General features: G+C 38.7%; 1 protein-coding gene across 11 annotated transcripts in view; it reads left to right on the forward strand.

Annotated features, from left to right (window-relative positions):
* SCMH1 (Scm polycomb group protein homolog 1) overlaps nucleotides 1–14,963 on the forward strand; it is a 239,405-nt gene that overhangs the window by 50,865 nt on the left and 173,577 nt on the right. For all 11 annotated transcript variants that reach the window (XR_001829069.1, XM_017541788.1, XM_017541791.2 and 8 more), the window contains one exon: nucleotides 3,253–3,379. Coding sequence is in view for 6 of the 11 variants with exons in the window: in XM_017541788.1 (XP_017397277.1) it covers nucleotides 3,367–3,379 (13 nt within the window). In the remaining 5 variants the exon portion in view is untranslated. Of the gene's footprint in view, nucleotides 1–3,252; nucleotides 3,380–14,963 lie in introns of those variants that run through there.

Below are 14,963 nucleotides of genomic sequence, written 5' to 3' on the forward strand. Positions count from 1 at the left end.
TTTTTTGCCCTGGAATCTACTGTCCTGGTTCTCTGCTCAGTCCCCTTTTTGAACCGGCGAATGGGCGACTTCCCGTGGCTCCAATCGCCAGCCAAAAGGGCACCCGGACCGGTATTATTTAGTACAGAGAACCATGGCTCCGGGGCGCCGACAAAGCAGGCGCGCGGGACAAAGCAGCGGCGCCGGCAGGCACAGCCGCACTGGCCGAAACAGCTGCGCTGGCGACCGTGGAGCTCCTCAGCCCGGGAATTTCCTAGTCTGTGGGTGATAAAAACGCGGCGTCCACTCACCCTCTGCGCTTTCACTGGGAGCTGCAATCCTGAGCTGTTCCTAAACGGCCATCTTGGATCGTCTTGATTGTTTTATTACATTTTGAAAGGATACTGCCATAGCCTTATAGATTTTTTTTTTTAACTACGTATTATACTTCCTTCCAAGATTTCCAGAAATACGAATCATTATATTACATTCTGTAGATCTGCACTATTCAGTGAGTAGCTACCATGTATGTCTAATTAAATTTAAATTTAATAAAATTAAATGCAATTAAAAATGCACTCAGTTTCACTAGCTACATTTCGAGTCCTGAAAAGCCACACGTGGCTACCCATTGGACAACAGGAATATAGAACGTTTCCATCATTGCATTAAGTTTTGAGAGGCTGAGACTGGCAGATCCTTGAGGTCAGGAGTTTGAGACCAGCCTGGCCAACGTTGCAAAATCCCATCTCTACTAAAAATACACAATTTAGCCGAGTATGGTGGAACATGCCTGTAATACCGGCTACTCAGGAGGCACTGCTTGGGATTTTAGTAGTCTATACTGTTGTGTTCTTTTCTCAGAAATTGAAGAGAATATATTTTCTAGGGTTTTCATAAGACTAATTTCTTAATGTTTCAGGGCTCTGAACATGCACTTTGAAGATTCACATTATTGTTCTTATTCCAGCCCCTTTGTGTCATTACCATATTTTGGAATAAATACAGGCACTTTCACATCCTCCTAGAAGACTATACTACCATAAATATTATTTTGTTTACTTTTATTTATTTATTTTGAGACAGTGTTTCTCTCTGTTGCTTAGGCTAGAGTGCAGTGGTATGATCATAGCGCCCTGCAGCCTTGACCTCCCAAGCTCAAGCGATCCTCCTGCCTTAACCTCCCAAGTAGCTGGAAATATAGGTGCACACCATCACACCTGGCTAATTTTTATATTTTTGTAGAGATTTAGTTTTACCATGTTGCAGAGTCTCAAATTCCTAGGCTCAAACAATTCTTCTGCCTCAGCCTCCCAAACTGCTGGAATTACAGCTGTGAGCCACCATGCCCATCCTTACCATAAATTTTAAAGGTCTCAGCCAACAGTAAGAGAAAACCAAAGGAAGAAGTAGCAAAGTAGAAGTAATTCTAGCAGATACTCTGCAGAGTGGTTACTCAAATTGTGAACATAGAATCCTTGAGGGTTAAGCAGTAAAGGAGTGATATCCTTTTTTTAAGTATAACTTACAAAATACTTTTGTATTACTCATGATCTGACTTTTCCTTGTCAGAAAGGTATTAAACAGCAATTTTTTCTTTAATAATCCTTTTTATTTTTATGTTATTTTATTTGTTTGAGACAGGGTCCCTCTCTATTGCCCAGGCTGGAGTGTAGTGGTGAGATCACAGCTTACTGCAGCCTCCTGGGCTCAACTGAGTCCTCTTACTTCAGTCTCCTGAGTTGCTGTGATCACAGGCATGCACCACCATGTCCAGCTAAATTTTAAAAAATTTTTTGTAGAGATGGGGTCTCACTGTATTGCCCAGGCTGATCTCAAACTCTTGAGTTCAGGCGATCCCCCCACCTCAGCCTCCTAAAATGCTGGGATTACATATGTGAGCCACCACACACCTGGCCATTAAGTACTTTTAAAGTAATTTTTTCATTTATTCTTTACAGCAGCCCATTGAAGCAAGTAGCATTGGGATTATTATTCCCATTTTACTAACTGAGATTCAGTTACATAACTTGCCTAAAGTCTTTTTTTTTTGGGGGGGGGACAGAGCCTCACTCTGTCATCCAGGCTAGAATGCAGTGGTGTGATCTCTGCAACCTCCACCTCTTGGGTTCAAGCGATTCTCATGCCTCAGCTGCCCCAGTAGTCAGGATTATCGGCATGTGCCACCATGCTTTCTAATTTTTGTATTTTTAGTATAGAAGGAGTTTTGCCAGGTTGGTTAGGCTTGTCTTGAACTCCTGACCACAAGAATCTGCCAGCTTCAGCCTCTCAAAGTGCTGGGACTATAGGCATGAGCCACCATGCCCAGCCATGTTCATGTTACTTGCCTAAAGTCTTAAAGGAAAAAATAAACATTAAGGCAAAACAGAGTTGAGATTCAAATCAGGGTAAAATTTTAAGCCAAATTCAGCATTTTTAGTTTTGTTTTTACTTTGTTTTTGTTCTACTGTCCTACCACTCCGACTGTAATAAAGAAAAGAGTGAAAGTTCTTTAGGGGAACTGAGGTACTCTCAAAGAATTGCTGCAGTCTCATTTGTCCTGTGACCATGTGCTTGGGGTGCCATAACAGAATACCACAGACTGACTGGCTTAAACAATAGAAATCTATATCCTCAAAGTTCTGGGGGCTGGAAGTTCAACGTCAAGATGCTAGCAGGAGAGGTTAGAGATTAGGCCACTCTCCTCAGCTTATAGATGGCACCTTCTTGCTGAGTCCTCATGTGGCATTTTTTTCTGTGTGGGAGAAAGAGATCTCTCTCATGTCTCATCCTTTTGTTTTAAGGAAACCAATATTATCATATTAGGGCCTCACCTCTATGTCTTTATTTAACCTTAATTGCCTTCTTAAATGCCCTGTCTCCAAATGTAGTCACATTGGGAGTTAGGACTTCAGCATACGAATTTGGGGGAGACATAGTTCAGTCTGTAACACCATGTTAGTAGGTTTTTAGTGTCTTTTGACATTCTGGCTCAACCTGGTTAGGTGGAAACTAAATTTAGTATTTACATGGGACCAAATGTAGCAAATATTTCTATTTTATTTCTGTGAATATGGAGGCTTGGTTAAATTCAACCTGTGGTACTTTCTGTAAGGTATCTTGCAACTCCAAGATATTCTAATGGTAAAATAATCTGTATCTAAATTTCTAACTTTTCTTGTAATTTAGCCCAATTTGTTAATAATTAGAGATCTCAGTACTTTATAGGTAATAAATGTTCCTCTCCCTCCTCTCCACCCACCTTTTTTACAGATGGAGAAATTAGCATCCAGAGAAACTGACTTGTCAGAAGTCAGAAGGTATTGGTGGATCCGGGGATAAATCCCAAACTTCTTAACTCCTAGACCGGTTTTTAATCCATTGACTATGCAGCCTAGTGGTAAGTATCTTTTTACCCTATCCTGGAGGTAAGAGGGGTTAAGAGACTTAGCAAGGACTGACTTTAAGGAATTCCTCATTACTAATTAGACTAGTCGTTAACCTTTTGTATATAGCTGTGATGTCATCTTTGTCATTGGTATGAATTTTCCACATTGGGCAAGGAGTTTTGAAGTTTTGCTTTTTAAATACTTAAAAATATTTTTGTAACGGTTTGGCTACATGAGAAATAATCATTAAGAAAGGAAAGGAAGCTATTCTTTAATGAATTTGTTCACTGTGTCCAATAGAGATACAATGCAAGGCACTTATATAAATTTTTCTAGTGGCCATATTTAGAAAGGTAAAAAGAAGGAGGGGCACAGTGCCTCACACCTGTAATCCCAGTACTTTGGGAGGCCAAGGTGGGCCAATTGCTTGAGGCCAGGAATTGGAGACCAGCCCGGGCAACATGGTGAAACCCCATCTCTACAAAGAATACGGAAAAGTAACCAGTCATGGTGGTGTGAGCCTGTAGTTACAGCTACTAGGGAGGCCATAATACTTTATCACACTTGTGTAACTCTCTCTCTTCTAGACTAAAAGAGGGTGCCTTGTTGTTTTTTAATCCTTTTAGTGAATGCAGTTTCAGTACAGAAATATCAAAGATTTTAAGAGTGTTATTTTGAAAATAGTAAGTTGGAATACATAGTTAATACTAGGGCATGTTTCTAAATGGAATTTAAATGTCAAATTGAAAAATATTTAATAGGAAGCTTTCCAGTGCTCTTTAAACCTATAATATTGCATTTATTGATTCATTTTATTGATGTAGATATGTGAGATAGTAAGGAGAATAAGACATAATCTTTACTGACAAATAGTTCATAATTAAGACATGCATGTGATCAAACACAAATATATATAAGATATAGATAGTTGCCACAATAATCTCTCAACTCCCATAATATTGTTTGATGCTTAGTGAAAGAGAATTCCGAGGTTGGATAGGATCTTAGAAATTTATCTGGTTATCTCCCTTTACAACCTGTGAATTTTTCTCTCAACTTAGAAAAGTTTCAGCATCTTTGGTGATAAGTGTCATTTAGCCTGTCTGTTTGCACATTTCAGTGAAAACCAGTCCTCCACAGGACAATTCTCATTGCCAGAAAGTCTCTTTCTGACATTTGTTTCCCTGTAGTGAATGCTTTGTTGAATGCCTCCAGTCAAAAGACTACATTTTGTGAAATCTCTGGTGAGCATTCCAGTAGCACGTAAGCTAGAACAGAGGTTTTTATCTGGTTTGTTTAGTGATATAGCTCCAGTGCCTAGAATAATGACTGAGAAATAATGGTAATAAATGTTTGTTGAATGAATGAATCTAAACATAAGCAGGATTTAGAGCATTATTTCAATTCAGTTTTTTAATTGTCAGATTTACTCCCTTTGTGGACTATTACTTATCTTTCATTGCTGTTTCCTGATCAGTTCTTTCCCTGTGTGGCATAGTTTAACTTATTGAGCCCTAGATTTTTCATCTATAAAAAGATATTAATAATACCTGAGATTAAATATATGAAAATGCCTGGCACTGGGCCTGGCATATATAGTAATGTTAAGTATTCATTGAATCTGAATGGAATCAGTTCAGCAACCTCTGAGTCTCCCCTGATCTTTACATCCCAGGAGTGCAAGTTTATTTTTTTTAATTAAATTTCAAAAAATATACATAACACAGAATTTGCCATTTTAATAATATTTTAGTGTTCAGTTCAGTTACACTAAAGACATTCACATTGTTGTGTATCCATCACTATCATCAATCTCTAGAACTTTTTCATCTTGCAGAACTGAAACTGTACCCATTAAAAATGGTAGTTCATTTTTAATATTAGCTTAGGTAAAGCATGACTAAAATCTGTAAATCTATAGTAGAAAAAAAAAGTTCTAAAACTAAATATAAATGATATATTACCTGCAGTTTTAGATTATTTGTTTTCAGTTGCTCTTTATTAATATGAATAATTGCTATCTTACCATAGTGGCTTCTAAGTATCATTTTCTGTGTCACAGTTGTCTTGATGAGAGTATGCATTGAAATATTGACTTTTTAATATGGATAATTTTTCTCTCATTGCATAACTTTCTACATTTAGTAAAAAGAGAAATTTTTTTGTTTTTTGACTGCTTGCTGTGTGCCAAGCTCTAGGAATGCTGACTGGCTTAAGATTATTTAGCTCGTACACTCTGACAGGCATAAATGTAGGAGGTGGCAAATGTAGAGCTGTCACCAGAAAGCTGTTACAAAATAATATTTGTCCTGCACTGTGAGGAATAAATGGGAATTTCCCAAATAGGGGAAGGCCCAGAGGTGTGAAAGAGTATGAGTTTGGATGCAGTTTATGGTCGGATGAGCTTGGAAAGAGATATGTTTGGATACAATTTAGGGATTGATCCTGGAAGACATTTAAATGGGATAGTGACATGTTTCATCTGTTTTGTATTTTAGAAAAATAATGCTGATGTATGACTGGAAAGCAGTGAGAACAAACATAGGAATTAAATAACTGTTTTTATTGGTCAAGGTGAGAGATAATGAAATCCTAAACTCTGACAAGGTGCAGGGGAGATTAAAGAGAAGAGATGGTTATTTTAGAGGTACAACTGACAGAATTGGATAACCAATTGGATTTGGAGGGATTATAGGTTTCTGATTTGTTATGTTAACTGGGATAGGGACTGCCAGAGAAGAAACATAATGCTTGCAGCAAAGGAATAAAACTGATTATTAAATAGTACCTATATATTATAATATACTATGAAACATAGTCATTATTGTTAGAACACTTTGAAAAAATGATAGGTGACTAGCCCTTTTTTTTAATGTGTAAAATTATGTCAAATGCTGTATTCTCTTTATTTTGGGACAGTTGCCTGATTCAGGGACAATTACCTGATTCACTGAGTAGTTTATGGCAATGCTTAAAAATTACACATTTTGTAATGCAGTTGTTTCTTTTTCTTGAGTGCTGCTTTCCACGTTCCAGCAGTTTGTACCAAGAGTCTTATTTCTTCCTAGAAGTTCCCTTTTCATTGTTTGGTTGTTTGTTGTTGTTGTTGTTTGTTTTTGAGACAGGATCTTGCTCTGTTTCCGAGGCTGGAGTGCAGTGGTATAATCATGGCTCACTGCCATCTGGACCTCCTGGGCCCAAGCAATCCTCTCACCACAGCCTCTTGAGTAGCTGGGACCACAGATATATGCTACCATGCCCAGCTATAATTTTTAAGTTTTTCTGTAGAGACCAGGTCTCACTATGTTGCTCAGACTGGTCTCAAACTCCTGGGCTTAATGAATCCTCCTGCCTTGGTCTCCCAAAGTGCTGTAGTAACAGGTGTGGGCCACCAAACTTTTTGAACTATTTGATGCCTTTCTGCCCTTAACTGTTTGTTATTTTGTTCATTTTGCTGCATAATTGAGGATGGATTTTTTTTTCTTTTCTTTGTTGTTTTGTTTGAAACAGGGTCTTGCTTTGTTACCCAGGCTAGACTAATTTTTCTAAATTGCATTAGTTGCTTTTGAATATTGTTTTGCTGATGGTCTTTCAGCCTGGTTTCAATTTGTTGTAGCTTCCTTGAACCAATTTTGTGTATACTGGTGGCTCATCTTTTATTTAAGCAATATAGCACTAAAAACATGGAATATATATTGTATATTTAATTTTGTTTTTGAGACACAGTGTCACTCTTGTTGCCCAGGCTGGAGTACAATGGTGCATTTTATGTTTTAAATGCTCACTCTGACCTAGTATTAGTCAGGGTTCTCCCCCAAAACAGAAACAATGGGAGCTGGGTAGGTAGGTAAAGAGAGAGATTTATTGTAGGACTTGGCTCACAGCTTCCACTGAGGGCCTACATCCTAAACCTCTCAGCTCTGGGAGAAGAGGGGATTGGCTTATGCAGATCCCTAGACCTTTGCAGGAAAAAAGCAGCAGATTTATACAGTTGTGAAAGCTGTGAAAGTTGAGGTACTCAATGTGTGGACAGACTCTTCCAAGGCTGGTGGTGGGTTAGTATTTGACTGCCCCTAAGTTTCCCCCAGTGTAAGTTAGTTAGAAGACAACCAAGAAGAACAGAAGCACATCCATGGACTTTACTCCCCAGGACCAGTGCAGAGAAGGGGCTTAAAATGTAGCCCCTTGTTTTGCCCCAGAAGGGCTTTATGACACACTCTTCTGATGACTACTTGCCAGCCTGGCTTCTAATTAACTTGCATTGAGGAATTCAAGGGGTAGACAAATAATTAACCTGACACCACACTGATAGGCGTATGTCCACACAACGAGTGCCCCAACTGTTACAACTATCTCCCAAAGGACTACATCCTAAATATCTTAGCTCTGGGAGCCAAGGGGACTAGGCATATATGAGTTTTTCTAGATCACAGAAACAAGGGGGTGGTTTTAAATAGGTGTACAAATACCTTCAGAGGCTATACCCCCTATGAGCAGTACAGAAAGGAAGTAGAAACATGTAGCTCTCATGTGTTCTCCAGAAGGGGCTTATAGCACACACTTCCAGTGGCTATTGACAGCCTGGTTTCTAATGAACTTGCATTTGGCAGCTGAGGGGAAAACAAGCAGTAGCCCTCTAGCTAATCTCAGTAATAAATCCAAGCCTACTGATTCTTCCTGGAAGGAGTTTGGTCAGGCCTCAAGTGACACAACGTCTATAGCTTCCATCCAAATGACAAGCTTTGGGAGTCAGTGGAGCTTTGCATTCCTGAATAGCCTTAGACCACAGAAAACAAAGAGGTGGACATATAGCAGGCCCACTTCTACTAGCTTCTTCTCAGGATCAGTGGGTGCAGCTTGAATGTGAGTACAGGTTTTTGCCACAGATCTTCTCCTTAGCTTAGTGCAGAGAGAGTGGGACATAAATGCTCAGGCTCAGCTGTAAAGATAGAAGGAAATAGAAAACACATTCAGCACCTCAGTATCCTCAGCTACATCTAGAGATTTTGGCTCCTATTCTGTGGTATTGTGGGGATATTGACAAAATGTGGCACATCCTAAGCTCGAGGGACTATCAACAAAGAGACAGCAGTCTGAATAAACACAGAGATTGGAGAGCACCTTACAGTTTTTGGCTGGATGGATTATTGAGATCCTTCTCTTACATGAAGCTGGTCTGACAAGTCTGGGAGAGGTTATATTCTTATTTAATGCATAGAAGCTAACACAAAAATCAAAGAAAAGAGAATCTGTTTCAAAAAAAAGAAAAACAATAAAAACCAAGACAAATCTCCAGAAGACAACACAAGTGAAATAGAGATATGTGATTTACCTGACAGAGAATTTAAAATAATGCTTATAAATATGTTAACTGAAGTCAAAACAGCAATGAAAGAACAAACTAATAACTTTGACAAAGAGAAAGTATAAAACAGTACCAAATAGACATCAAAGATGTGAAAAATACTGTAACTGAACTAAAAAATTCAATAGAGGTGTTCAACAGCAGATTAGATGAAGCAGAAGAAAGAATTGATGAAATCAAAGACAGGTCACTGAAAATCATTCAATCTGAGCAAAAAGAGAAAAGAATGAAAAGGATAGTTTAAAGATAGATTACAAGACTGTGGGATACCATCAAGTCAGACAACATATGTATTATTGATGTGTCAGAAAGAGAAGAAATAAAATATAGTCAAATCATGTCAAAAAACAAACTTCTCAAGCCTGAGGAAGGAAATAGAAAGCCACATTCAGGAAGCCCAAAGAACGCCAAATAAGAGGAACCCCAAAAGATCCATACCAAGGCATGTTATAATCAAATTATGAATTAAAGATAGAGTGAGTTGCAAGGAGCAAAGGGAAAGTGAATTGTCACATATAAGGGAACCACCCTAAGGCTGCTGTCAATGGATTTCTCAGCAGAAACCTTGCAGACCAGAAGAGAGTAGGATGATATATTAAAAACCCTGAAAGGAAAAAAAAAAAGAAAAAAAAAAAAAGCACTGCCCACAATGCATACCATACCTATTAATCCTGTCTTCCAAAAACAAAGGGACGATCAGGACTTTGTCAAAAAATAACAGATAATTTATCCCCACAGCCTTACAAGAAATGCTAAAGGGAATTCCTCAAGCTGAAGGAAGAGAACATTAATCAGTAATGTGAAAACATATGAAAGTATAAAACTCCCTGAAATAGGAGATATTACAAGTGATAACATAGAAATAATGAGGATTATGAAAGACTACTATGAACAATTTTAAGTCAACAAATTGGACAACCAGAAGAAATGAATACATTGCTAGAAACATAGAGCTTACCAAGACTGAATCACAAAGCAGTTGGAAATCTGAATAGACCAACTATGAGTAATGAGATTCAATCAGTAATTAAGTCTCCTATCAAAGTAAAGCCTAATGACATCACAGCTGAATTGCACTAGATACTTAAAGAAGTACCCACACCAGTACTTCTCAAACTCCTCTAAACAGTTGAAGAGGAAAAAATTCTTTAAAATTAATTTTATGAGGCCAGCATTACCTTTTGATACCAAAGCTAGACAAAGATATGACAAAAAAAGAGAACTATATTTCCCTTCATCTGAATGGTAAGAAGAAAAAGAAGACTTCGGACCAGTCTCACTGATGAACATGGATGAAAAAATCTTCAGCAAAATACTAAGAAACCATATTCAATAGTATATTAAAAGGATCATTCACCATGATCAAGTAGGATTTGCCCTTGGATTGCAGGGCTGGTTCAACACATCCAAATGAATAAATGTGACTTACCATATAACAGAATGAAGGACAAAAATCACATGATCATCTCAATAGATGGAGAAATACATTTGACAAAATTCAACATCCATTCATGATGAAAACTCTCAACATATTAGGTATAGAAGGAATGTTCTTTAACACAATAAAGGCCATAAATGACAAGCTCATAGCTAACATTGTACTCAGTGGTTAAGAAGTTGAAGGCTTTTCCTATAAGATTTAGAACAAAACAAGGATGCCCATGCTTACAACATGTGTTCAACACGATACCAGAAGTCCTAGTCTGAGCAATTAGGCAAGAAAAAGAGATAAAAGGCATCCAAATAGGAAAGGGTGAAATGAAATTGTCTCTGTTTGCAGACAACATGATCTTACATATTGAAAATCTTAAAGACTATACCAAAACATCATTTGAATTAAGCAAATCCCATGAAGTTGCAGGATACAAAATCAACTTTAAAAAGTTAGTAGCATTTCTATACACTAACAGGGAACTTTCTGAAAGAGGAATTAAGAAAGTCCCATTTACAATAGTAATTCCATTTATAATACCATTTACTTCTAAGTAAAATACTTAGAAGTAACTTTAACCAAGGAAGTGAAAGATCTGTATACTGAAAACTGTAAGACACTGATGAAAGAAATTAAAGATACCACAAATAAGTGGAAAGATAGCCAGTGTTTATGGATGGGAAGAATTAATATTGTGAAAATATTTATACCACCCAAAGAAATCTACAGATTTAATGCAACTGCCATCAAAATTCTAATGTCATTCTTCACAGAAGTAGCTAAAATTCCTGTGGAACCACAAAATATTCCAAATAGCCAAACAATCTTGACCAAAAAGAGCAAAGCTGAAGACGTCACACTACTGTATTGCAAAATATATTACAAAGCTATAGTAATCAAAAAAGCATGGTTCTGGCATAAAAACAGACAGTCTACCGATGAAATAGGACAGAGAGCCTAGAAATAAACCCACACATTTGCAGTCAATTGCTTTTTGACAAGAACACACATTGGGGAAAGCACAACCTGTTCAAAAAATGGTATTGGGAAAACTGGATATCCACATACAGAAGAATGAAAGTGGATCTTTATCTCATCTCTTATACAAGAATCAACTCAAAATGGATTAAAGACTTGAAACTATGAAACTGAAATTATAAGACTGCTACAGGTCTGGACAGAGATTTCTTTGATATGAACTCAGAAGCATTAGCAATAAAACCAAAAATAGACAAATGGAATTGCATTAAAGTGAAAAGCTACCATGGAAAAGGAAACAACCCAGAGGTTGGGAGGAAATATTCGCAAATCATATATTGGAGAAGGGACTAACATCTGAAATTTACTAGGAACTCAACTACTCAGTAACAAGAAAACAAACCTAGTAAAAATAAGCAAAGGATTTGAATAGACATTTTTTTCAAAAGAAAACACATAAGTGAGCAACAGATATATGAAAAAATGTCCAACATCACTAATCATCAGAGAGATACAAATGAAAATCACAGTGAGATATCCTACAGCCAACAACTGTTAGGTTAGCTATTATCAAAAAAAACGAAAGATAAATGTTGGCAAGGATTTGAAGAAAAACAGCCCTTATACACTGTTATGGATAATGCAAGTTAGCACAGCCATTTTGAAAAACAGGATGGAGGTTCCTCAAAACACTAAAAATAAAATTACTGTATGTTTCATCAATCCTACTACTGGCCATATACCCAAAGGAAATGAAATCAGTATGTTGAAAGGATAGCTTCTGTCTGCATGCCCATATTCATTGTAGCAGTATTCACAATAGCCAAGATTTGGAAATAACTTAAGTGTATATCAGTGTATGATGGATTTTAAAATGTGGTATATATGCACAATGGAATATTATTCTGCCTTAAAAAATAGGAAATTCTGTCATTTTTGACAACATGGATGAACCTAGAGGATATAATATTAAGTAACATAAGTCAGGCACAGAAAGACAAATATTACATAATTTCACATGTAGAATCTAAAAAAGTCTAACTTATAGAAGTAGAGAGTAGAATGGTAATAACCAGAGGCTGGGAGGGGAGGTGTGGGTGTGGAAAAAGGGATACCTTGGTCAACAGTACAAAGTTATGGTTAGATAGGAGTAGTAGTTCTGGTGTTCTGTTGCAGAGCATGTTGACTGCAGTTAATAATAATGTATTTTTCAAAATAGCTAAAGAGAGAATTTTAAATGGTCTCACCACAAAGAAATTATAAATATTTGAAATGATGACTATACTAATTGCTGTACTGTGGTTTGATCATTCCACCATGTATACATATATTGAAACATCACTTTGTGCCCCATAAATATATAAAATTATTGTTGGTCAATTAAAAATAATAGCAAAAAAAAAAAGGGGGGATATTTGCAAAGTCTTTCAGAGGATGAGAGACTATGGAATCTGCAGCTAAAATGGAGGGATGGCTTTTGATAAAAACAGAGACATTTCATCCACAGTAACAGGAGAGAAGTCAGGAAAAATCATGAACGATAGGTAATTTATTCACCAAACATTGAGTGAGCACATGTTACTATGCTATGCACTGGGGATTCACCACTAAACAAGATCAGGTCTCTACTGTTATGAAATGAGTAGAAGAGTCTTGCCTTTATTTCTGTTTTCTCAATGAATCCAGAATTAAAGTCATCCCCTAAGAGAGTGAAGTTGAGGGAGAGGGTATATTTGGAGTTTGATAAGAGAGAGAAAGATACGATATATATATATATATTTTTTAAGAAAATGGAAAAGTAAAGATAGTGGATAAATGTGGTATGATTTCTGGGCAGTGTAAAGTGGCATTTGAGAATTATAGCTGTGAGTTTAAAATGAGATCAATAAGCTTGTATTTGTTTTTCTTCAGCACTGGTGAGCTGCTGGGGGAGGCACAGTGTAGGTTGATAAGTGGCTTTAACCAGATTTAGGATTGAGCCTTTAGTAGGTAAGTTTGACAAAAAAGAGAGATGGGAAGGAATTAAGAGTGTTTACTAGAGAATTATATTAATGAGGGACCATGGAGTCTGAGCTGAGCAAAAAGTTAAGTGAAGACATGATAGGTGATTGATGGTGAGAAAGTGGTAGGGTCGGTAGATGAATCTAAATTTTCAACCGAGGAAAATATATTCCCGTTATATGAGTAATGTATCCTCTTTATTTGCTGTGTTAATTCTATGTTTTTTCTAATGATAATTTCCCATGGCTGTATTAGTTTCTAGGGCTGCTGTAACAAATATCATGGACGAGGTGGCTTAAACAGAAATTTGTTTCCTCTCAATTCTGAAGGCTAGAAGTCTAAGATGAAGGTGTTGGCAAGGTTGATTTCTTTATTCTGAGGCCTCACTCCTTAGCTTCTGAGGCTTCTCCCTCTGTTCATTACATGGTCTTTTCTCTGTACCTGTGTCCAAACTTTCTCTTCTTATAATGACACCAGTCATGCTGAATTAGGGACCACCTTAGTGACCTCATTTTAACTTTACTTTCTCCAAATATTGGAGGATCCTAGGGGTGTAACTTTTCTCCAAAAGACCCTTTCTCCAAATATTGCAGGATCCTAGGGGTGTAACTTTTCTGGCTGGAAACCTGTGGCCAGTGGCGCCTTTGCCTGAGTTTTGCTTTGGCCCACTTGGCTCGTTCCATCCACTTGGCCTGGCAGGCTGCTCACGCTATCAGCCTGGATACCATGCCACCAAGAGAGACTGGAGTCAGGGATGGAGTGGTGAGGGGTGTGTGTGAGCAAGCTTGGGGTTCATCTACTGTGCAGTCAGACACACCAGCTGCTGCCATGAGGCGGGCAGCCCCAGGTGTCAGCATGGGTGCCAGCTTTCTGTGAGGCTGCAGCTGGACCAGGCTCACCACAAGCAGCTTCCCTGGCTGGCACCAGGGAATGCAGTGGCGCCCAAAAGCTTGGAGACACCGGGAACCACAGGACCCTAAAGAGGGAATCACAGCCCTGGCTCTGGAAGCTCCCAGGTTTGGGATCCCCAAAGGGCCACAGCTTTTCCTTCCTTCTCTTCGCCCACAATGTGGCAAGCAGGGGGCATGTTTCAGCCCTGTTGGTGTTACAGTAACTCTTTTAGCCAAGTTCTTGTCCTACAGCCAGGAAGAATGAGATACACAGATAAGTAGAGGGTGAGCAAGATGAAGAGGCACTGTATTGAGCAATAGAACAGCTGAGAGAAGACCCACAGTGCCAGGGTGTTCCAATGAGTATTCAGCTCCTAGCAGAAAGGGTAGCTCCTCTCCGCAGGTAGGTTGTCCAACAAGTGTTCACTTCTCAGCAGAGAGAGTGGCTCCTCTCTGCAGCTAGTCATCCCATCATCTCCAGCTCTCAGCAGAGAGGAGACCCTAGAGTGGGTGGCTTCTCTCCACAGGCAGGTTGTCATGGGGTTTCTGCAGCTCTCAGCAAAGAGGAGGCCCTAGAGTGGGTGGCTTCTTTCTGCAGGCAGGTCATCCAGTCATCTCTCCATCCTCTGCTTTGCTCTGCCCTGGCTGATCCTGGGGCTTTTATGGAGCTCAGAGGGGAGGAAGTGCTGACTGGTCTGTGAGCGACCATGGGCAGGCCAGGAAAAGGCACCACAAGTCCCCACTCCAGTCTGCAGGACTGGCAGTTCAGCCCCCAGCCTTCAGGCCCTCCCTGGCCTGAAGTAGGGGCTTTACCAGGGATCCACCCCTTCTGCTTAGGAATCTGTCTGCCTCCTGCTGCCATTCATAGCACCCAGGCTGTGCCCTGACTTTGCTCCAAGATCACAGCAAGTGCCAACAGCAGGGAGAAG

This window comes from Cebus imitator, unplaced genomic scaffold, assembly GCF_001604975.1.
Source record: "Cebus imitator isolate Cc_AM_T3 unplaced genomic scaffold, Cebus_imitator-1.0 Scaffold136, whole genome shotgun sequence".
Taxonomy (NCBI): Eukaryota; Metazoa; Chordata; class Mammalia; order Primates; family Cebidae; genus Cebus; species Cebus imitator.